The following is a 22,610-nucleotide window of genomic DNA, read 5'->3' on the forward strand; positions in this document are numbered from 1 at the left end:
TGTAAGACATCCAAGTCAATATGTCACCAATAAATTAGTCACTGGAAGTAGCTAACAGAGAAAAAAATTTACCTTTTGTTTTCCCAGCATAAATGCTGTTTAGTGCTACTTAATTGCAGATCTGTGACAGGAAGAAAGTGGATTGATAGAGTGGCTGCCTAACCAGCAAGCTCTTTTGATTGTCCAGGTTTTTTTGACCTTTTTTTTTTTTTATTTCCAGAGTGATATGCTTTAATGTCTTTGTTTCTATCAATTCCCTCTATGGCTGCAAACTAAGAAACTAGATGGTCAGTGGATGCACATCAGGAAAGAACAGAGCTACTTTCATGGCCCAGCATAAGGCTGGTTTGGCCTAAGCTTATGGACTTTAAGGGGAAATGCAAACTACAGATATGCTGCTTATGTTCTACAGCATAAAACCAAGATGAAATCCATACCATAAGGGGAGTTGATCTCATCCTAACTTTAGCCATCTAAAAGTGGGACACTCAGTCTAAAGTAGTCAGCTAACTCATGAGGAAATTTCTAGAGACTCAGGCACCTCCGAACGTGGTTCATCCCACGTATACTTGATGCTCATGGTACATTGCGATAACTCACTCCTGGGTGTGCTGCACAGTCTCCCTTAACCCTGGGAGAGAGTTAACCCATATTTTCAGTTAGATGTTTTCAGGCATTCAAGCTTCCCAATGTCAAATATTTCATTTGGAAAGGACAGGTTTAATGTGAATTTACTGTTCCTTCCAATTTCACACTGCAAAGAGTTCTTCACCCATTCTGTCTGTAGACACTACCTCCTTCTGAAGACTCTCTGCCTCTCTCTCCTCCCACTCATGCTTTTTTTCCCCTCTTGTCTCTCAGGTCCAAGCAGAAATAAAGAAGTCATGGAGCAGGTGGACATTAGCACTTGACTTTAAAAGGAAAGCACGAAGTGGGAGCACAACCTACAGTTATGGACCAATGGTTTCCCACACCAGCATCACAAATGTAGCCACAAGAGGGGCACTTGCCCTCCATCTCAATACGAGACTTATACCAGGGACCCTCAATGGACACCGGAATTTGCCAGGTTATGTAAAAAATGGCTCCATTTCTGAAAACTCCATGCCTTCTTCTGGACCAGAGCAGTACAACAAAGATGAGGAGTACCTGAATGGCTCTGGGCTTTACGATGGAGACAAAGCCACAGTATTTGTTGAAGAAGAAAGAGAGACAGTGATGTAAAGAGAGGAGGAGAAAAAAGAAGCAAAAGGATGAAAAAGGTTCCTGGAGAGCATTTAGTGGGCAAAAGAATATCAGGCCACACATTAGATGCCAAGGGTTTCCATACAGTTTCTCTGTTCTGTGGAACGAGAGGTTAAGTTATATGGGAAAAAAAAGTGAGCCACCAATGTGGCCAGCTGTTGATCACATACATATACTCAGTGATCTAAGTCTCCCTGGTGTTAACGGAGGCAGGGCTACCCAGACCCACGGGCCTTGCTACCTGCTGAACAACAGAGATACTGAGAGTTTGCGAGGGAGGGTTGCAAAGCAGCACATGGTCCTTGGACCTCTTGGAAAGTGTGAGCAGCCAAGGAGAACGGGAGTCTCACCCAGTAAAGCAAGAGTCTTGCGGGGAGTGTACAGTACCATCTTCTTGCGAGGGTACAAGCCACCCTGGGCATCAGCGTCTTCAGTTTGGTTTGCTCTTTCCCTGTCAAGTCTGCCTGGTAACACACACAACACTGATCAAGACCTTTTGGGGGTCATAGCTGCCCAGTCTTGCAGACAAGCGCTCAACACAGACAGCTCAGTACAACCGGTCGCATGTTCTTCCCTTGGGCAATCTCACTCTTTGGCAAAATGCTCCTCTGGGGTGGACAGGGTTAACAGCTCATGGTTGCTGAATGCAGGCAGAAAACTCTGTTCTCCTTTCCCTGACCTGAGTCTCAGCAGCAAGCCAGAAACCAGTGCAATTTTAGGATGGAAAATGTGGTTATCAGAATGTGCGACATTTTTGTTCTTCCAGATGCAGCAGTGGAGAGGCGCCCACCATATGGGTTGAGGCAGGGCGGGGGATCTGCAGATCTTGGGTGTGTGTGCCTGTGCATGTGTGTGGCTAAAATCAGTTCAGAGGGTAGCTAACTCAGCGCTCCCTTTTTGTGGATACTCATGGAAACAGGCTTCAGTCATTTTTTAAACCTTTAAATTGCTTAACGTTCTCCTCTCCGAATTTGCTGCTTTTCACTCATCCAAACCCTCATGAGGAGAAAGACTCCATCAACAGTCTGCCAGTATCACCCAGAAGCACAAGCTGCTGGATGCAGACAAACTTACCTTCATGAAATCTGAAGGCAAAATTTGATGGATAAAAGCACAGGGATTGCTTGTGGATGGTCTCCCTCTGAACATCTTCTGAACTTTCCTATTCTTTGTGGTTTGGTCACACACACACATATGCACACCAGGTCAGACTCTCAGCTGGTGTAAACAAGCGTAACTTCAACCAAAGTCATTGAGTTTGCCTAGAGATTTTCAGATGAGAAAATGTTATTGTGTTGCCTCCGAAGGGAAGAGCACAAGAAAATGCCTCCTTCCTACAGGAGAGAGAGACCAGGGAGATTTTATCACTATGCAGAGTTTCCCTTGCTGGTGGTTTTTGCAAGGTGTGCCAAAAGGTCATTTTCTGACACACCTCATGTCTTCAGCAGCGACAAAGAGGTACCATCCTTGTTGGCCAACAGTGCACTGGGCTGGGATCTTTTCACACCAGCTGAGCATCCAGCAAAGGGTCTCTGCCAGTTTCCAAGCATGATTCAGAATTGCCCAGAAGTGGGAAATTAGGAACAGCGACCAAACTTCCTATTGCAGCATGTGCTTCCCCAGAGGAAGGACGCTGGCTGAGCCAGCCTGGACTCTCTCTTCAGCCCCTGTCATAACATCACTATTTCCTTGCTGCAGTCTAGGAGTCAGCTCCTCATGGTGCTTTTTTTTCTTATTTCTTTTTTTCCTTCTTGGCAAGTTTCTAGTACCTGAAGCATTTTGACCTCACCTGGCTGTTGCTCAAATGGAATAGGAAAGGGGTATTGGGCAAGTTTGCAGAAGTAGGATGCAGGTGGGGCCAATGGGTCAATCTACGCTCTATCCTGATCCTTTAGATACAGCTGCTGGGTCACATCAACCAGCACTTCTGAGATGCATCCAGTCACTGCAACCAGCTGGTCTTCTGAGGGCAAATTAAGGACTAACTTCCCCAAAACTCTGAAGGAGGTCAGGAAGAGCAGTTGGGATCTTGACTCTGTGTCTCACATCTTCTTTAAACAATGTCTCAGGTTAGGACCTGATCCAAAACCCAGTGAAGTCAAGGGGAAAACCTCCTCCCCTCGACATCTCTGAGTTTTGGATTCAGACCTGGTATTGAATGTGGTGGTTGAGAGGCAGTCCTCTGTCAGGCACTGAAGCACCAGTTGCAGACACACATGAGCAGGTCTTTAAAAGCCAGTATTTATTTGTGTTGTTCTTTTTTGTGTGTGTGTCATTAGAGTAAGTCAAAACTCATGATAACCATTTACCGCCAAATGGCAGCTATTGAAATGTCAGGTTTTCAAAGAATAATCTTTTTTCATGCTCTCTTATTATTGTTGTTGTTATTCATATAACAATACTAACAATAGTATTACAGAGAAGTTAAGTAATCTTGCAAGAGAAGTCAACTCTAGTGAAAGTTTGGCATGGAGAGCTAACCAGCTCTGCAGAAATCTGGGTCAGCCCAGCTACACTCACTGCTCGCCTTCTCCTCATGGATGCTGGTATGGCTTCTGGAGGCAATCAAAGGGGGCAGTCAGCTGTCAGAGTGTGTACAGCTGTGTTATTTAGCATCCCATGTGGCTGAACCGCCGACGAGAGAGAAGAACACTGAATATGCTGGCTCTGGCTTTCCACTCTTCCAGAAGTGTATTGTGCATCCTGCCAAGTAGACGCAATGACCCTCCTGATTTTCTCACTCACAGAAATTTCTTAGTGTATCATTTCACTGCTGAAACAAAGCAAAAAAAAGACCAAAAAAACCCCACCAGTGACTCACTATTTGCTTGTGTTTGTTACTGAGAACTCAAGATTATATAACATGTTTGACAATCACTTAGCAAAGTTCAAGGAATTAACAAAAGCCATGAAATTGTTTATAAACAAATACAACACACCTCATAAAATGCAACCCTCATTGAAGTGCATTCATCACTGGATTATTTACAATAAGTGTCTAAAACCTGTTGTTAAACATAGTTAAAAATTACATGCACAAGGAATGTACAGGAGAAGAAATCTTCTCTTAATCCTTTCAATTACAAATCATAGATAATAGATTTTTTTTCTGGGTGTTCATGTGCCTGAACAATATTCATGCAAAACCGGGAAAATGCTGATACTAAAACAGGGGAATAACTCTGCCATTAAGGCACAGCAGACTGTATGTTTGTCAAAGCGTGTTCCTGTCTTTCCTGGGCTGATCGCAAACTCTTGATTGAATGTATAGGCCACGATCTATTAACTAGAGAGCCAAAGACATCCTCCATTGATTTTAATAAGGAAGGGATAAGACCTGTGATGTCTAGAAACAGAGAAGGAACAGCAATTTGTGGTTGCGATTTGCCCTGGAAGGGCAAGCAGAGTGGTCCTGCTGGTGCTTGGCCAAAGCCTCTAGCTTCAGAGTGGGGTCATCTTTGCTTTCTCCATCACCAGGAGATGCAGATATTTCTCAAGGACAGTTTGTCCTCATCCAAAGGTCTGAGTCCACCTGGGGGTGAGAGTTCCTCTCCTGATTTACTAGTGCAGACATAGCCTCGAAGGCCATGGAAAACAGAAAAGTGGTGAGATGAGGATGCATTTGTCTGTGATTCATCTAGTGACCACTGCAAACCCTGCAGGCAGGGCAGGGTTTGTGCCCATCCTGCTTCAGGTCCAACATGGGATGGTGGAGCAGAGAGAGCGGATTGTTTTGGAGTCAGTGTGCAGCAAACACATGGGCAAAGACACTTTCTCAAGTTCACTTCTAGCAGGAGGCAAAGGTCCAAAGAAGCTGGTTGCCTGTATTTTTCTAGTTTTCCCTCCTCCAAGGTGTCAGCTTTGTGCCTCTTTTCTTCCCATCCTGTAAAGCAGCTGGCAACAGTCAGGAGTCCTATAGACTCTCTCACTTCTCTAAGCCTGCTGGGCTGGCACAGGCCAAGCTGTGCACTGCAATATCCCAGCTGACTGGCTCACATGGGGAGGAAACTCCTTGCCCACCTTTTGGATGGGTGTCCTCTTCTCCAGTGCCACAGAGATGCTGGACTTTAGGGAATCTCACCTCCTGGCAGGTTCATCTCATGGTACCAGCCCAGCACTTCTTCTATTCCCATCCACAGCATGTAGTCTACTTTTCCTCATGAGTCCTTCCTACTTGATCTACCTCTTTTCTGGATGGACACAGAGCTGTTAAGTGTTCCTCAGCCTTGTGTTTCTTAAGGATGACTTTTGGCAGCAGCCTTGTCATTTCTGCTTTGCCTGGAGATGTGCAGACAAGTGTTTTTACACCTTCTATATACTGCTTGGTCTTGGTTCAGATGAGATCATGTCTTGTCCTATTCCTCACCATTCCTCAACTCTGCTTCTTCTTGTCTGATACATATTAGAGCCAAAGCAGTTCACAAAGAAGATCTCTCAAAATTGAACTCTTCAGCCAGGGACTGGCTTCGTTTATCTGTTTATGGGCAATTGGCTGAAAATTGTAGAACATCCACAGTGCTGGTAAGAATTTTCCATTTTTTTAAACTGTGAAAATACACTAAGAGGGAGGATCTCCAATTTCTATTCCTGTTTATTGTTGTGACGAACTCAATGGCTGGCTTAAAAGTTTTTGAATTTCAGGTTCTGATGTTTCAAAAAGTTAAGAAACCTCATTTATAAGTTGGATTCTCTTGCTTTTTCACGGGCTAATTTTCCTGCACACCTTCCACCTTCAAGCAGAATTACTGACAATGAGGAGTGATCAGTATATCCCTTAACTCATCTGAATCTCTCACTATGGTCAATGACTCTTTCACCTGAGATAGGACTGCATGAAATGAGAGAAAGCACTTTAAGAGTTGACCTTTAAGGGAGAGGTTGTATGAACCTGTGAAGTCTTTTAATGTGCAACATTGCTTCTTATTGGTGTACGTCCTTTTTTCCACCTGTTGGTGCCCATAAGTTTGCTGAAAACCAATCTGTGTCTTGTCACGGAAAGTTATGCAGCAGTAATGTGGCTCACATCCTCTCTTTCTGGCCTTATCTGAATTTTACGACATTTTAGCTGTAACAGGAAGCATAAGAAAAAGAAATCTGGGGCAGTATTTTCCAAACTGGGGGGGTAACGGCTCCTCAACTCTATATCCTATGTCACGAATTGCCACTGCACTGGTGGCTGCAAGTTGTGAACTCAGCAGGTGAGGAAGCTTTGTTTTAAGGCCATGGGCAGGTTAACGTAGGTCTTCACCATGCCACCTCCCTGCTGACAGCACCTGCTAGGGAAGAGTTCATGTTGCACCCTCAGGCAGGTCTAGAAAAATCAACTTTTTTCAACAAGCTTCATGCTGGAACAGGTTTTCTGTTTGATTTTTTGTTATTATTATTTTTACTGCTATTGCTGATGGGCTGCCATGTTCTGCAGAGTAAAAAGAGGACATATATGATATCCCTGGCCAGCTACAGAGCTTTTCAAGCATCCAGTGTGATTCGCCAGAGTAGATTTTATATCCCATTTCTCTAGGGTGTCTTGAAATGAGAAAAATATTAAATTGTAAAGGAAATGAGCTTGTGAAAGACTCTATAAATAAATTTCCATCATGATTGGCCATGGCTGTCTGGGTTTGCCTGGAAAACATAATAGTTCATAAATTGTGTAAGTAAAGTAAAGAGCATGTCCATCTCTGCGGACATTCATTGGAAAGCAATTTTCCTGGTTTTGCCCATGGAAGTGAAAGTTTGAACCTGCTGGACAGCAAATACTGTTGGCCCAAAGGAACGTTTTGTTTTGAGGCAGCAAATCCTGCCATCTGTATAAAAATTTTTGGGCTCATCCTGTTCCACCCAAGCTATTTTTGTGGCCTCTCATAAAATCAAAACTCAAGCTTAGCTCTTAGCTAAGGGTGGGAGAGCAAAAGAAAGCAGAGGTGAGGTGTTGTAAAGACACATAATTAACTGAACAATATTAAAACATAACTCCACCACTTTGATTCAATATATATATATATAGCCTGAGAAATGCAGATTGAATTTGCTTTCATTCAGGAAAAAGACAAAAGGGATAAGAAGAACAAAAAATGCAGGTTGGCATTTCTTTTTTTTTTTTTTTCCCAATAATGCTTAGTTGGCCAGAAAGTTTGAGGCAGAAATCTGGTCTCCTTGGTGTTTCCATGTGCTCCTTGGCCTCTCTGTAGGAAATCTTCCATAGGCCATTGTGAATGAGTTAGGATGGAGAGAGATGCATGGACATGCGATTCGGAACCCACCTTTGCCTATGACCTATGACTGGTCATTTAAAGCTCAGAGACATCAAGCAATCTTGTGCTGAAACAGAAATATTGCTAATATGTGCTTCATTTAGTGGTTAACCCCAAATTAATTTGCTGTCTATATATCAAGCCTTATAATAGGCAAAGGGTCTCCTAATCAGGGTGCTGCTTTACTCAGTGCTAATAGACATCTTCACTGGCTGCTCTTTGGTGTGTAGGAAGTTATGGAGATTTTGGAGCAGGTATCTTCTACTGAGAGTCCAGCAGTTGAAGCTGGGGCTAAGATGTGATCTTTTGGCAGTGCTAGCAGCCTCCCATGTACCTACTTCACCTGTAGCATTAGGCTGATGATGGACCATCAACCATTTCAGATCTTTGAGGCTGCTTGTGCCTAGAGGGTAGAGAAGCCCACAAAAAGGACACCAGCCGGGTGGACACCCCTACTCTCTATATCAATTCCAAATTCAGATTGGTTGGAGTCCTTCTCTACACTTAAATTCTTTTTTCCAAATGGGGCCTACAAAACAACCCCCATAAACTTATTTAAAGAACTTGGTTAAGCATTTCATTTTCCATTTTAACTGGATGCAAATTCAGGGTTTTTTATGGCTAGAAGCCAATCTCAACTCTCAGTTTCAAAACCAAACCAGAGCATTGGGATGGGAACATGTTTTGCTCAGATCAGCTGCACAGTGCCCTCGTCTTATCGTACCCATCACACCGGATTCAGAGCACAGGTACCCTGGCAGAGGTGGAAGGCCGCTCTGTCAAAATAGTCTTTTGTTCTTGGTGAATTTCTAAGAAAAGGGCACAGAGAGTAAGAAAAAGACTTGCTGTCTTTATGCTGCACTTAAGAAGGATTATAAACAATAATAGTAATTATAAGTTATCCTTTATTTATTTCATCAGGTTCTGTTGAGTGCTCTGATGGGTCTGTGCAGTGTCTGGCTTTCTGGCTCCTCCCAAAGCGGACAGAGTTCTCTGTGGTGGACAGAATAGCTATAAGGAGCGGACAGAGTCATTCAAAGCTGGTCTCTAGGGCAGGACAGTTAGAAACAGGCCTGATGTTGATTTTATATTCGTTGGCAGAAGGCAGGAGCTACTCCACTGAAGTTAATCTAGTTAACTCGGTCTAATGCCAAAGCAAAACAGATCTGAATCTAGACCACAGTTCAGGACTCATGTACAATTTGCATAATGGAATTAAAATAAAGCTTCCAGCTCCAGCTACAGAAATACTCTGCTGAGAATTAGAGACCAGGCTTGCTGTTTGGGATTAAATAAAAGGACACCCAAGGCATCAGCTGCCACATAAAACAATCCCGTTTTATCTGTTCCTGTCCAGATTAGCCTGTTCTCCCCGCTGCCATACATTGCGGTCATTTGGTCACACTCAGCTCTTTCAATTGGTAGGGATTTATCTTAGCCCCTTCTTTCTTTTCTTTTCTATCCTACTTGCCTGTGAACTCAGATCCTCCAAGTTTTCATGCTGTCTTCCAGGTTTAAGCAGTATACAAAGTTCAAGATAATACCAACATTTTGTCAGGACTTGGGAGGCAAGTGGGGAAAAGAATGTCACAGGGGAGCACTAAAAGAAATATTAAATAAGGTTTCTCTGAAACCTTTCCCACGGACCAGGGAAAGGTTTGCAAACCTTGGCACAGCATTTCATCCTCCAACTGAACTCGCTCATGTTTTGCTCATAGAAGATCTCGAGCCATTCAGTATGACCTGCAAAGCTCACACAATGTCTTTCCACTGTTTTCAGAGGGCTTAGGGTTAGAGCTGGTACACTGCTATTAAATATTCTTGTTTAATTTAACTTTAATATTCTGAGCTGCTCATGTGGTTTCTGCATCCTTCTCTAGGTTGGTACATTAGTGCTACTTTGGGGCACACTTGCAGAACCGTCCCTTGAACTGCCTTTGCATCTGTGGCATGTAATTACCGCACCCATCTGGGGCCATCTCTTCTCTGACCACATCTCTTGATGGCATTCAGTACTGAAGGGCAGCGATGCTGCTTTGTAAGGGAGCCAAAGGCAGCATTTGCAAGAAGGGCATGCAACGAGCTTTGTCCTAATTCAGAATGGATTTGCAAGACTCCAGTGAGGCAGGGCAGGGCTGGAAATCAGCTCAGAGTCTGGCAGGCGCCAGGAACAGAAGAAAAAGTTACGGAAGAGCTGACCCAGATGATCATAAGTAATTAGGAAGTCTTATAAGTCTGGCTTCTTTTCAGGCAGACCTCCCTATCCAGCACAGATCTGACAGAGGCAGACTATTGCACAATTATGCTCTCTCCTAAAAAGGGGGTGTCTTGAGAGAGCAAATGGGGGGCATGTAACAAAGTCAGTATAACTTTGTCGTCTTCTTCATCCTCACTGGCACTTTTCCCTTCTTTTTTCACCTGAAAAAAGGGAGTACATTAGAACAACCTCAACATGAGAACCTGGAATTCAGACTCATTTCTCCTGGGTCCCACAGAGTAACTTCTCCCTGTGACCGTAGCAATTGTTTTCCTGGCACATTAACTAAGGAATTTGATGGTATTTGATTATCTTCCTCAGACTGAGGGTTAATGATTCTGGGCAAGCGCTGTGGTGTGCAACAACACAGATGTGCTGGCATCAATTTAGGATGAAATTCTGACCCCATGAAAATCGACACTAAAATGTCTGTTGATTTCCATGGAGTGGGTTTCACCCATAAATTCTGAAGAGGAAAAGGGTAATGATGCAAATAAATTACCTCCCCTGTTCCCAAAACCTTACTTGCCACCCACATTTCAGGGTGTCTTTTTGCTTTAGATCAATAGCACTAAAAGACCAGAAAGCAGACATCAAGAGGTAAAAGATGGTCTGAGTGGCAGTCTCCTCTCCTGAAATGCTTCACGAGTGACAACATTGGGCTTTTGTATTGGTATCAGCTTCTACATGTGGGGATTTAGGATGTGGTAGATATTTGGCTAGAAAAAGGCATGGGATTAAAATGTTTGAGATAGATGGGATTAGCGTGCACTGGGTTTCCAAAATGCCTGGGCCTACATCCTCTGAAATAGAGATACAATATCCACTTGAAAGACTGCTTAAAACAAGCTTAAATGAAGGGTGTTCTCCAAACAGGCAGACCTCAGGTACCTAAAACAGAAGACAAAACAATGACTTCACCAGAGAAGCAGCATCTATTTAAACCAGAGCATTACAACAGGCATGGGTCCTTCTAAACATAGAGCTGGGTGCTTCTTGCCAGGCCAAGCTTTTACCTTTTTATTTTTCTCTAAATTAATCATTCATCCTTGAGAGTTGCAGGGAAGGATGAACACGGAGCCATTTGTTGTTAGAGGTGAAATGCTTGAAAGGACAGGTTGTATGAGGTAGAGCTGGTGGGCAAGGAAAGTCAGGTGGTGGCAGAAGAGGAAGGACAGGCATAACCAAGCACCACCACCCAAATCTATTCCCTTGGCCCATCCCTGTGTTCAGAAATACTATGTCGATCTCTTGCCATCTGCATAAGCTGGGGCATGCACGAAGAGACAGACCTGCTGCTAAAACTCGTTGCTTCTTCTCAGCAACTTCAGGGTGACCCAGTCGTGGCAGTCACCAGAAGTGATGGGGTCTGGGCATTAGAAAAAGGACTCAGCCATTCCCAGCGGTCTCCCAGGCTCTGCCCAGGGAGTCTATTTTCAAGATGTTGGCTCCTTTTTTCTAGTCTGAGCAGGAGGGAAAGGAGCTGGGGTATGTTCTTCCCCCTCCAACATGAGCGCTTTCACTGAAGTGGTTTTTAAGACCTTGTTTCACTTCAGAAGAGGGACAAAACTGAAAAACTAAAGAACAAAACTGTGATTTCTTTCTATGTGTTACGGGGACATTGCCTTGTGTGTGTCGTCAGGCAGGCATTTGGTTTACATTCCTCCACTTCTGCTTTCTGTATGGACCAAAGTAACAAGCGGAAAATGACAAACCACAGGTGTATGAAAAGGGAATTAAAATAAAAAACAACCTTTATTGATTCTATTGAAATCTTTCTTCTGTGTCTTTTCCTGCCTACAGGACTCAGAGCCTTGAAAATCCTTCAGGGGCACCCTTAGATGGACGTGGGTTAGGTATTCCTCTGGGTTCATGAGGAAGGAGATCCATGAGCTCCTCCAGCTCATTAAAGATACAGAAAGATGGGAGTGAGCTATGTGTCTGGAAACCCTTTGGGAAGACCTCACACTGGGTGGCTTAAATACTCACTTAAGCTTGTGGTTTTCAGGAGCACTAGGAACAAACCTGGTCAGCTCCCATCCATGCTTCCGGCTGGGCAGCAGCTTCTGGAGACATGCTAACTCAACTGCTGACAACCTTCTCCTTACGCATGGTTTAGCTTTAACAACTTCTAAATAAAAAAGCTGATTTACTGAAGCTGAAATTTAAAGCTTTTCCTCCCAGAGTTTAGTCATGGCATTTCTTTTGATGCAAGAGTGTGCTTTGCACAGGAGAAAGAATTGGACGAAAGAGCTCCTTGCCCCAACATTTCGCACCTCACATACACTCTGTGGGCTGCGTACCACCACCCCAGCAGCAGTCACATTCCAGCAATATTTTCAGCAGAGCCAGCCAATGACTACAGGTGGAAACAGGGAGTAAAATTTTTCTGCTTTTTTAAATGGGTAGACTTTGAATGATTGGCCTGATTTCAAAAAACACTCAGGTCCCAGAAACAAGGAGTGGGAACACTGCTGGCGAAAGGCAGTTGTACAAATGCTTGCTTCAGATGGAGCTCTGTGGGTCTTTGCTGAGAATGAGATGGGCTACTGTATAGATTGAGTGTCTCGATCCCATTCACTGACTTCAATATCAACATCAGATAACATCCAGGAGAGAGAACAACCACCTTGCAGAAGGTGTTCACCTTTACAGAGCTCCTCACACCTATCCCAGGGTCTACAATGCCACTTCGGCATGATACAGGAGTAGGTCTGACTCCCATCCCATTCCCATTGTTTACACACAAGCAAACTTCGCTCACAAATTCTAACCTGAACTCTAGATCTTGCTAGAGATAGGCTGGGTATAGTCCAACTCTTCACTTTCAGCCAGGCTTTCTTTCACCTGAATGGAGAGGAGCAGGACAGAGCACACTGCAGCCCATCCACCTCCAGGTGTCCTGGCCTCAATTCTTCCCAAGCACAGCATGGGTGACTTCAGACCCAATACAAGCTGGTAAATGACCAACCATGTGGGTAACAGTTGCTTGGGTGATGCAGTTCAGTAAGTCTGAGCCTTCCCATCATCTCACATTAAGACTGAGTGTTTCCTGCATCATTTGCATTAACTTTCACTGGAGTAAAAGGGTGCATGGCATCTCTCCGGCCATGGCCCTAATGTCAGTTGGAGAATGCAGTAGAAAATTGCAGAACAAAAATAAAGCAGTGGCAAAAGGCAAATTGGACAAATCACGCTTTTCTCTCTCCCTAGTCCCAAAGCACAGTGCCTTCTAGCTGTATTGTTCTAATGTGGTTGCAGTGGCTATTTTGAAGGATGCTCTCATGCCACCTGACACACTCACGGTATCACTGTCATGCAGGGCACCTCGTTCCATTCACAGCTATGCAATGCTTTCATCGAGCACAGCACAAACAATGCAGGGTGGTTCCCTGGAACACTGCCCTCACAGAGGGAGAAGGCTGTAACTGGGCACGAGCAAACGCTGCTCCTCATGAGTATGAAATATAATCACAGTAAAACCTAACTGGTGGAAAACTCTCCAGAATGTCATCCCCACTGGCTAGACTGCTCAGTACTTTCAAGCACTCTTTGGAACTCATTCCTCCTGTAACCTTTCCCCTCTCATTTAGCCATTCCAAAACTGAATGGTTTCAGAGTCCACAACTAAGCACTTAATTTTTCTTATGTCCAAGGCCCAAATTAGTGGCAACTCTTGCTTCACGCAGTCCTACATGAGACTGGGGCCCTTCTGTGCTCTACAAACAAACAGTGGATTAAACCAGCCGATGCCAACTGCGCACACCCTGCATTGCTGGTTCCACAGCACACAGCTCCTTTCTCCCAGGCATGACCAACCAGAGAAAATGTGACTTTATGCACCATCCCATTCTGGGGGAGCTTGGGTAGCAGGTTCACTATGCTGGGCCATTTATGGGCACAGGTGAAGCAAGAGCAGCATGGGATGCTGGCAGCTCCAATGTTGATCATATGCGGGATGTCTAATTAGGCAGAATCATTTTGCCTGTGAAGCAGAAAGAAAGATGACCAACACAGTATGATGTTTTCCTGCAGTGGACTTGCGGTGCAAAGAGCTGGCAGAACAAAGGTGGGCTGGGTGCATTCTGCCTGGAGTTGGGCTGAACCACAAATGTAACCCTCTCCTAGTGTGCACCTAAGCATATCCCTAGATACTTAGCCATTCTACTCCCACCCATGCTGCCAGCAGTCTCACTGTTAAGACAGTTTCTCTCCAACTCTTTTCTGCACTTTGAGCCAAAAGTTCAACCCAACCAGAGGCAGATGACAGCTAAACGCCCTTAGATGCAACCTAGGTGAACCTGGAAAGGGAGGTAGTGATACTGAATCAAAGACAGATAAGCCAGATCTAGATTGACATAAAAACATGCATATTTTTCCCCCATGAGAAACAGAAGTCTCAGTTTACTGCTGGCTGAGCGATTGGCAGTTCCAAATCTCTTCAGTTCTCTCTCGAAGAACAAGAATTTTGCAAAGAATTTTCCATTTCTCCGTGCTCCACTGAATGCCACAAAGATTAACAAGTAATATTAGCTCTGCTGAAGGACCTTCATCTGCCTATGGAAAACAGAGGACATCTAAGCAGCCAAACTTTGAGCAAGAAAAAGAAATTAAATCCAAACTATGTCTGTTTGGAAGAAATACCCCTTTGGAGAAGAGAAGGATTGATATCTGCCAAAGTGCTAGCAGCTGGTTTTTATATGCAGTACTGTAAAAATTTTCTGTAGGAGGAACACTGCATGCAGCAATGGTGAATGATTTATCTGAAGCAGCAGGTGTATTGCAAACCACGTTTCAAGCTGGTTTGTGCGTGTGTGTGGTGAGGGAGGAGGGCTTCATCGAGTGGTAAATTGCGGCCACCTATGCAGCAGGATGTGAGCCAACTAGGCTACTCTGTGAGTCCATCTAGAGTATATCTATCAGTTCCAGCATCAAAATAGCTCATGTAATACTTGTTAAATGTGCTTTATGGCCTGCTTGGGAGATAGCAAAGTAGTGAAATCACCATTATAAAGCAGGAACCTGTAACTCTGATTTTTAAAGGCTGCTCGTTCCTAGTTATGCACAGTTCCTACTAGTTTGAGAAGGAATTAAATGGAGGGTCTCTTCCAACCTTAAATTTCAATCTTGATTTTACAAGGTTTGTATCCAAGTCTCCCCCAATATTGCTGCAGTCCTTCCTCTCTCCTGAAGGAATAAGCAATCCTGGACGACATCTTAGCCCACCAGAAGTTGAACAGACCATCCCTCATTAACCTTTTTGGAGGAACCATGGCACCATTCTGGATACAAAGATGGTCTTTTAAGCAATGAAACCACCTGTGGGCTGAACTGCCCCTTTTGGGGGTCATGAGCTGAAAGGCTCATCTGGCACATGAGATCCCTCACTGCGGGAGAGCCCAGGATTTAGGCTGTAGCTGGGAAATCATTCCTACCCAACTATAGGAATTAGTTTTTTACCCATGACAGCTCCAGACAAGACAAGCCCAAGCCAATCCTCTGGCCTCTCTCCCATTCCATGACCTTGTAGTCTAGATCTGAGTGGTCAGCAGTGAGTATCAACAATTTCCATCAGGCACTGGGGTCACAGAACAGGAAAGAAAGCCCGATACTGAAAACACACGAGATACCGGTCTTCCAAAATAGAAAGGAGGGAACCATGTCTGAATGGGAGAGATATCAGTGACCAGATGCAAACACAGCTCTTCCTCATGGCTTGGTTCCTACCTAACAGTAGATAATTGCAGATACACTGAGAGTTCAGTTAGAAGACAGTATCTGCAGAGAAAGTGCTGAAGGAACCCATGATGGGACCAAGAAAGATTTAGCTCACATGTGAAGTAAAATCTCTAAACATGAGAGTCCTGGAAGCATTATAGTACCGAGGTGAGATGAAGAGAGCACGAGAAAGCATGCAGAGGAACTAAGTGAATAAACAATGAGGGTGAGTCCGCTGGAACAAGAAATGTTTTTAGCGAACATGAGCTTCTCCAAAATGTCAAGCATCATTTATTCACTTATGTCGAAGCCTGAGGAACATCTTGTTTAAATCACACACAACAGGATGGCCAGACCCTGCATGCAAGTAAATCAGCATAATGTCACTGAGCTCCAAGGGATGATGTTGATTTACACAGGCATATCACAACCTCAGTTAGTAGGGAGATACTTAGGCTAACAGTTAGGATATGGTGCAGGAAAAGAGGGAGAAGGTTTAAAGTGGAAAAGGTCTGTGGCATGAAGCAAGGTCCTTGCTGGTGAATGTAGTCATGGTAAAAGAGGGTAAAGTGAAGTCTGAAACACTTCCCTCCTGCTTTTGCTATGGTCAGCACATGATCAGCTCCTGAATACACTCTGGGGATCTTTCTCCCATTTTGCAATGTGGAAGAGGTGCCTCCCTGCCCCAAAGCTCTTCTGCTGCCCACAAAGGAAAGTTGCAATGAGGCAGATATACCTGGAGGCTAAGCAAGCGAAGGCACTACCAGGAGGTACACCTGGTAGCTGGATCTCAAGGGTATCAGTGAGTTTCATAGCCCTTGGAAGGGTTTTCCTTTATGCTTGTCCCTCCTCATTTTTCTAGACCTACTTCCTAGAAATGCAGCTGGACTAGGCACGGTCTGAAATTCCACCACCTTTTGTTTTCAGCCTGCACCTTCATAACAATCCTTGAGCTCCTGCAGCTTTAGTTCTAGGAGAGGCAGGTGCAGGTCTCCCATGCGCTCCTCCATGTTGATGATCTTTGCTGTATGCTCCACTTTGTTCCCTTCCCTAACAAAATCCCAGACCTTATCCTTCATCTTCTGAATGAACCAGGCAAAGGTGATTATACAGCTGCTCTACGTGAGGGAGCATTCGGAGAAATAAGCAGCACATTACTTTTTGTACTAATAAAACAGTATCTGGTATTTCATTATTAAATGAATTTTTTTCTTCTTCTTCCAACATTACATAGTGCTATATCCGGATACTGATGCTGTCTGTACTTCCCTGATCTGTATCTCCATTGTAAAACCTTGCTTTCCCAAACAGAGGGTGCTGCTGTTTCTCGTTACTTACAGAGAAACAGTAGTGACTGCCACAAATCGTGCCCTGAAAGTGCAGAAGGGAAATCTGGGAAAGGGGATACTGAATCACAGAATACAGAGGATCTTCGGGGTTGCTGTAGGTGACCCTGGTGTGTAAATTCACTCTCAAACTCATCAAACGCTGCTTAAAAATTAGCCAGCTTGCCTGTGCTCTTGATAACTGCTTTGTATCAACAATCCAGAGTCAAGTCTATAAAACATGATCTATTTTGCTTTTGGGAAGACAAAGATCATATTACATTTGACTTCAGGTTAGACTTGAGCCATGCTTAGTTTTTCTCCGCAGCCATGAGGACTGGAAATTTAATTTTGGTTTTGAAAGAAAGCTGGCTTCTCTGGTAACCACAGGACTTTAGGAGTGGAGTCCTGAGAGGAAAATGGCAGCTCTTGGGAAACCTGCAATAAACTCACAAGAACCAGCAATGCCATTTGAAGGGGAGTGAGAGTTATTTGGGGGAGTGTCTGGCAAGAAAAGCTGAAGAAAAAGAAGACACGAGTCTAATCCAGAGGGATTCGTCCAATCCAACACAATTATTCTTGTTTATTATTGCGCACATTTTTCTGATCAGCTCCTGTCTGCCAGCATGATGCCACTGAGTCCTAATCTGCACAGTGAGGAAAACATATCTCTGTTGCATTCTGAATCATTTCCCTAGACAAAAGTATCTGGGGGGGTTCTGGAATGGGGTCTTAAGTTTCTGCAAAGAAATCAAAAGTTAAACATCTGGAATGCTGCAAAAGGCATGCTGAAAATATGTCTTTCCCCCAGTCCCCCAGCTAATTACAGTGATGGTTGGAGGTTTTGCCTTGTCTTGGATTTAACTCAGTCTTGTCTTGTTCATCCACCTTCCCACCAACATCTTCCCTGGTTTTGTTATGAGTTTGGGGTAAAGGTGATTTTCTTCACATGCGTCTGAGATCTCCCTTGCATTCAGCCTAAAAGCAGAAATCGACCCAAAATTCATTCCACGCTGACAAATACCCACTGGGCCCCAGTGGCAGAAAGGTCTACTTTATCTTGAGCACTTCCCCAAAATTCATTGGCTGGGCCAGGTGTAAATCCTGGTTAGGGGGGGTTAGGTAACAACGTAGGTATTCAGGGAGTCCATACTTTGTGACTAAACCGTCCCTTGACACTATCGGAAGTTTTAAGTAGGACAGAGAAACACCACATCCTCTCTCCAGAGTACAAGGCTGGGTGACTTTAAGCAAGCTGCCCCATCAATTGGTCCTGGGCAGCCAGAGGCCATCACATCCCCACTATGCTTATTTTTAGCCCTGGTGCTTTACACAAGGAATACTTTTTTCAGAAAGGAGTGCCTCTGGAAATTTCAGTGTGACACTCATGGCTGGTTATTACGTTAAGTAGGCAGTTCCCTTGGACTCATAAGCCACAGATAAAGACAACCAGCCAACATGAGGAAAAGAGAGATTTACACATGGGTAATGAGATTGGAGGGTCTCATTCACTGGGAAAATAAATTTGTTGTTTTATAGGGATGTGAGGCTTCAGCTTTTCTTTTTCTCTCCCCATTCCTCTCCCCTCAAAGTGTCACTATCAATCCCACGTTCAAAAGACCTGCAATGGGACTTGCATGGAGCAGCAGGGCTGGCAGTATCTGGAAAGGCATTCTGGTGTAAAAAGATGCCCCTAGGTATAATCTAGGGACTTCTAAAAGTGTCAGAATGACCAAATTCTTGGCCAAGACTTTTGTGGTAGTCCAGTAACGCTAAGCCATCTGACAAACACCAGGGTCTCTCTATACATGTTCCCTCCATTCATCTTCCTCTCTCTACATGCATATATGTGTGTATATGTATAGGAAAACATGTATATACACATTCCTCCATCTATCTTCTTAGACTTTATATTCCACATATGTCCATATTGTTGTATTTGGCATTACTTCCCAATACAAAGATATTCAGGTGTGCAGCAGTCCCCACCACTCCATCTCAAACTGGAAACAACTGTCCTCTTCTCTCCAAGAAGACCCAGGCCGAGACAACCAAGAGGACACGATAGCAGGGTGCATGGTGGCAAGTCTGGAAGAAGCCTATTATAGGTTTTTTACATTCCTGTAGAATAATTTAAGTTGGGAAAGACCCCTGGAGGTCATCTGGTCCAACACCCTGCTCTAAGCAGGGCCAACTTTAACATCAGCTCCAACCTCAAAGTGTATTCAGGGCCACATTCTCTTGAGTTTTGAGTGTCTCCAGGAATGGAGATTCGACAACCTCTGGGCCCCTGTTTCATTTTCTGAGCACTGTCACTGTAATTTTTTTTATTTTTTTGGTATCTAATCAGAAATTTCTTGCAACTTAAATTGATTGTACCTCATCCCTATTCTCCCCTTCAGTTTTCAGTCTTTCTCATTCATTTTGACAGGGATCTGTTAAGAATAGGCATTGTCTGTTGAGAGGAGACTACATGAGAGATTTTCAGTGCACCGGGGCATCAATATCCAGTTCAAATGATTAGAGGGGTCTCATACATAGAGTGCTTAAAATGCTCTTATCGTAATGCTTATTAAGTCTGATCAGTAGAATGACTATTATTGTTGTCTAATCATCTCCCTCCGTGTCACAGTGAAGATGCAAGAAGAACAGTCTGACACGGAGAAAGAGCAAGCTCAGGGGAGAAATTATTTAGGGAAAGCTTTAGATGGGAGACAAGCGGGACAGAGAAGGTACCTCGCTTTACAATCAAGCTCCCTGCTGTTAGTCATCAGAAAGAGATGCCACCTAAAATGAGTCTCTCGGGGACCCTCTTTGGGTTTGTCACTACTCCAGGGCTTTACCTCTGCAAGCTCAGGTGCCTGGAAGGATCTTGCTAGACTTCTATGGATTTTTTCTTCATGGGGAGGAGTCAGATCTCAGGACAATTGGTGCCTCAGTGTACTGAGGGTATCAGGAACAGAAGAGAGTCCTGGAGAGGAAGTAAGTCACTGCTTACTTTTGCTCTTGAAGCACAGTGTGATTACAAAAGCCAGCTTCACTCAGCATAGACCATCTTGTCTCCGGTTCTTCTCATGCAAACACAAACGTGAGAACCAGCCAGCCTCACAGGGTTAACAATTTTAGGTCAGCCAGCTTTTCTGAGTGTTGTCCCTTGAGTAAGGCCATTTCTCTTCATAGGCAAGTTTTTCAGACAGTATCCGTCATTTCTTTTGACTCAAACCACACTAACCCTCTCTTGTGGTTGTTCCTGGCCGGCCAAATCCCCTCGTACAGGATGTTACAACTCATGCTGCTATCTGTACTACCTCCGCAGTTACATGCTGTTATCTAAGTTACGTTCTTATTGGTTTCCCCACCACTGATGACTCTGGTTTTCAGCTCCCTTTGAGTTAACGCTATTGTTTTGCTCTTTGTACTGTCTGTGCTTTTGCCCATAATTCTGTATGGAATGAATTTCCAAAAACGCCTCTCATGATATTTAAACAAAGAGTGTTGTCACTCCAGATACACAGTGCAGACCTCAAAAACATAGTCCCCCATCCCCACATTGCCTTTGAGAGGCCGAAGAAAGAGTTTGCTATGCTGACACATGCATTATCACCCCAGATTTATGTTAATGCATTGCTAAGCTGAATGGGGTGAGCTGCACCTCTCCGCACTTCTGTTGCAAGCCCTCTGCAAATGCTGGCATGGAGCTGGATGAATAATGGGAGTTTTGGTTCAGTGGCTGAGTTGAAAACTAAAGAAAAAGGGGAAGGTAGAGGGAAGAAAGGATTCAGCAGACAAGATAAAAACACTTTTTGACAATTACTTCATTCTGAACTTTCCATTTTGGGTCAATCTGAGAAATTTTATTTGACACAAAACTCAGTATTTCATTTAATCCTGGAGTTATTTAGCCCTGCTGTTGATGCTTCAACTTTGAATTTAAAGTCACTTTATAATGGAGCATTCCACTTCTATAAGCTGAAAAATTTTATTTTTTAATGTCAAAGCTACACAGCAGTTTGTCCTTAACCCCGTGTGGTGTGTCTGTGGGTCTAAGACATTGTTATTCACATGTGCATGGGGGTTTTCTTCTCTTTAGGGTGTCTGATACAGCGGGAAGGCTGTCCCACCACCTGCCAGAGCAATAGGTTTGTAGCGTGAACCTCTGGGTGGGTGTTTCATGACTTGCAAATACAGCACGAGCTTGTGTGGGCACACAATTCCTGCTGAGACAGCACTGCAGGACTGTGCCAAACCTTGCACATTCATCTGGCACTTTGCAAGACACAGGACGCACAAAGAGCTGAGACACAGCAACATGTTCCATGTCTCCTACATACGCAAATTACCTCCCAGAAACTGGTCCGTGGCAGCTTCATATGTAGGTGGTGCACTTCATTGCCTGTACAGACCAGACTCAGATGTGCACAAGTAGGTGGTAGTTCATGATGCATCATCAAGGTCATTCCTGCTTGGACCAGTGCTGAACCTGGCCTCTGATGGATCCATGGAGATCCTATCCACTGGGACCTCAACCCTATGGGCCTTATGGGGAGCTCAGAGACTCAGGCTTCAGTCCTGCTTTGGGTTCAGCTCAAACAGCCGCTAATTACCCCATTCCACTAATAGTCCCAGCCCAGGAGGTAGCAGGGATGCAGAAAACCACATTGAAACACAATTCTGCACTTCCCTGTGACTGATCCCAACCTAGCCTCTGTTCTTCATCCACATGACTCCAGTTATCTAGTGTCCCATGTTCCTATGTGACAACCTTATTGCACAATCCCAAAGAGGCAATAAAAATAAAAATAAAAACAAAAATAAAAATAAGAAAGGAAGAAAAGCCAAATCTATTCTTTTCCCTGTCCATGAACATTTTTCTGGTCAGGTGAACACTCCTTTAAAGAAAGTTCACTTGCCTGGATGCTGTTCACAGACTTTGGTGAGCAGTGTAGAGTCTGGAGATAGTAGTCATGAATTTCACATGGGTTTGATGGCTGGCACATAGAGCAGAGTAAGTTGGAAATGCCAGGAAGCTTTGAAAATGTTGTCTGCAGATCAGGAAGAATTCAGAGGGGTTTCTTCCACCAGCCATGCACGTTGCGTGGTCACATACTGCAGTGCCCTGGGTTCTTGAATACTTTCACACTTTCTACATCAGTTCCTTCCCCTCTCTGTTTGCCCCTCAAGCTTCCTCCTTTTCTACATTCATATCCCATTTCTTTAGCTTGTAGGTAAACACCAGATCCCCAACAAAAAAGCTATCCCAAGATTATTGCCTTCTAGGAAGAGAGATGTCTGGCCGCTGAAAAATGAAGTTCTGTGCCCTCACACATTTCAGCATCCCTTTGAGACAGCACAGCCTGTTTTGTTCATTTTTCAGGAGATCTCAAAAGCATTTCTTAAACAGTTTAGCACCCAAAAAAAGTCCCTTTCAATAGTGGTGGTTAAACTATTTCACATAAACCTAAATATTCCACAGATTCCATTTTCCTCTTTCGTCCCTCAATTTATTTTATAGTCTCTGTGAAGAGAATTAACATCAAGATGAAGAAATGCATATCTTTCTTGTATTAGTTCAGGAGAACTACTCAGCTTTGGAGCATATGATGCTGCTGGGTGGGAAGATGAACCCTGGGAAACTGGGATTGCTCAGCCCACAGTCCTCAGCACTCTCATATCATTGGAAGGAAAAGTACTTCTGAGGAAACTTGCCTGAATTATCTGAATATGCTTTACAAGCCGTATTCTTCCAACACAGACACACAGCCATGCGGGCTGTGATAAACAGCGTGTCACTTGTTGTGCAAGATTGTTAAG

General features: G+C 44.1%; 1 protein-coding gene across 8 annotated transcripts in view; it reads left to right on the forward strand.

The window, feature by feature from the left end:
• Positions 1–22,610, forward strand: part of PTH1R (parathyroid hormone 1 receptor) — a 152,020-nt gene that overhangs the window by 120,789 nt on the left and 8,621 nt on the right. For 7 of the 8 annotated variants that reach the window (XM_087732126.1, XM_087732117.1, XM_087732103.1 and 4 more), the window contains one exon: positions 862–1,262. In XM_087732126.1, coding sequence (XP_087588252.1) covers positions 862–1,224 — 363 coding nt within the window. In that variant the 3' untranslated portion in view covers positions 1,225–1,262. Of the gene's footprint in view, positions 1–861; positions 11,524–22,610 lie in introns of those variants that run through there. The other variant, XM_087732108.1, reaches the window with a different exon arrangement.

Source organism: Nipponia nippon, unplaced genomic scaffold, assembly GCF_047370975.1.
Source record: "Nipponia nippon isolate SJK-2023a ecotype South Korea unplaced genomic scaffold, ASM4737097v1 scaffold_1, whole genome shotgun sequence".
NCBI lineage: Eukaryota > Metazoa > Chordata > Aves > Pelecaniformes > Threskiornithidae > Nipponia > Nipponia nippon.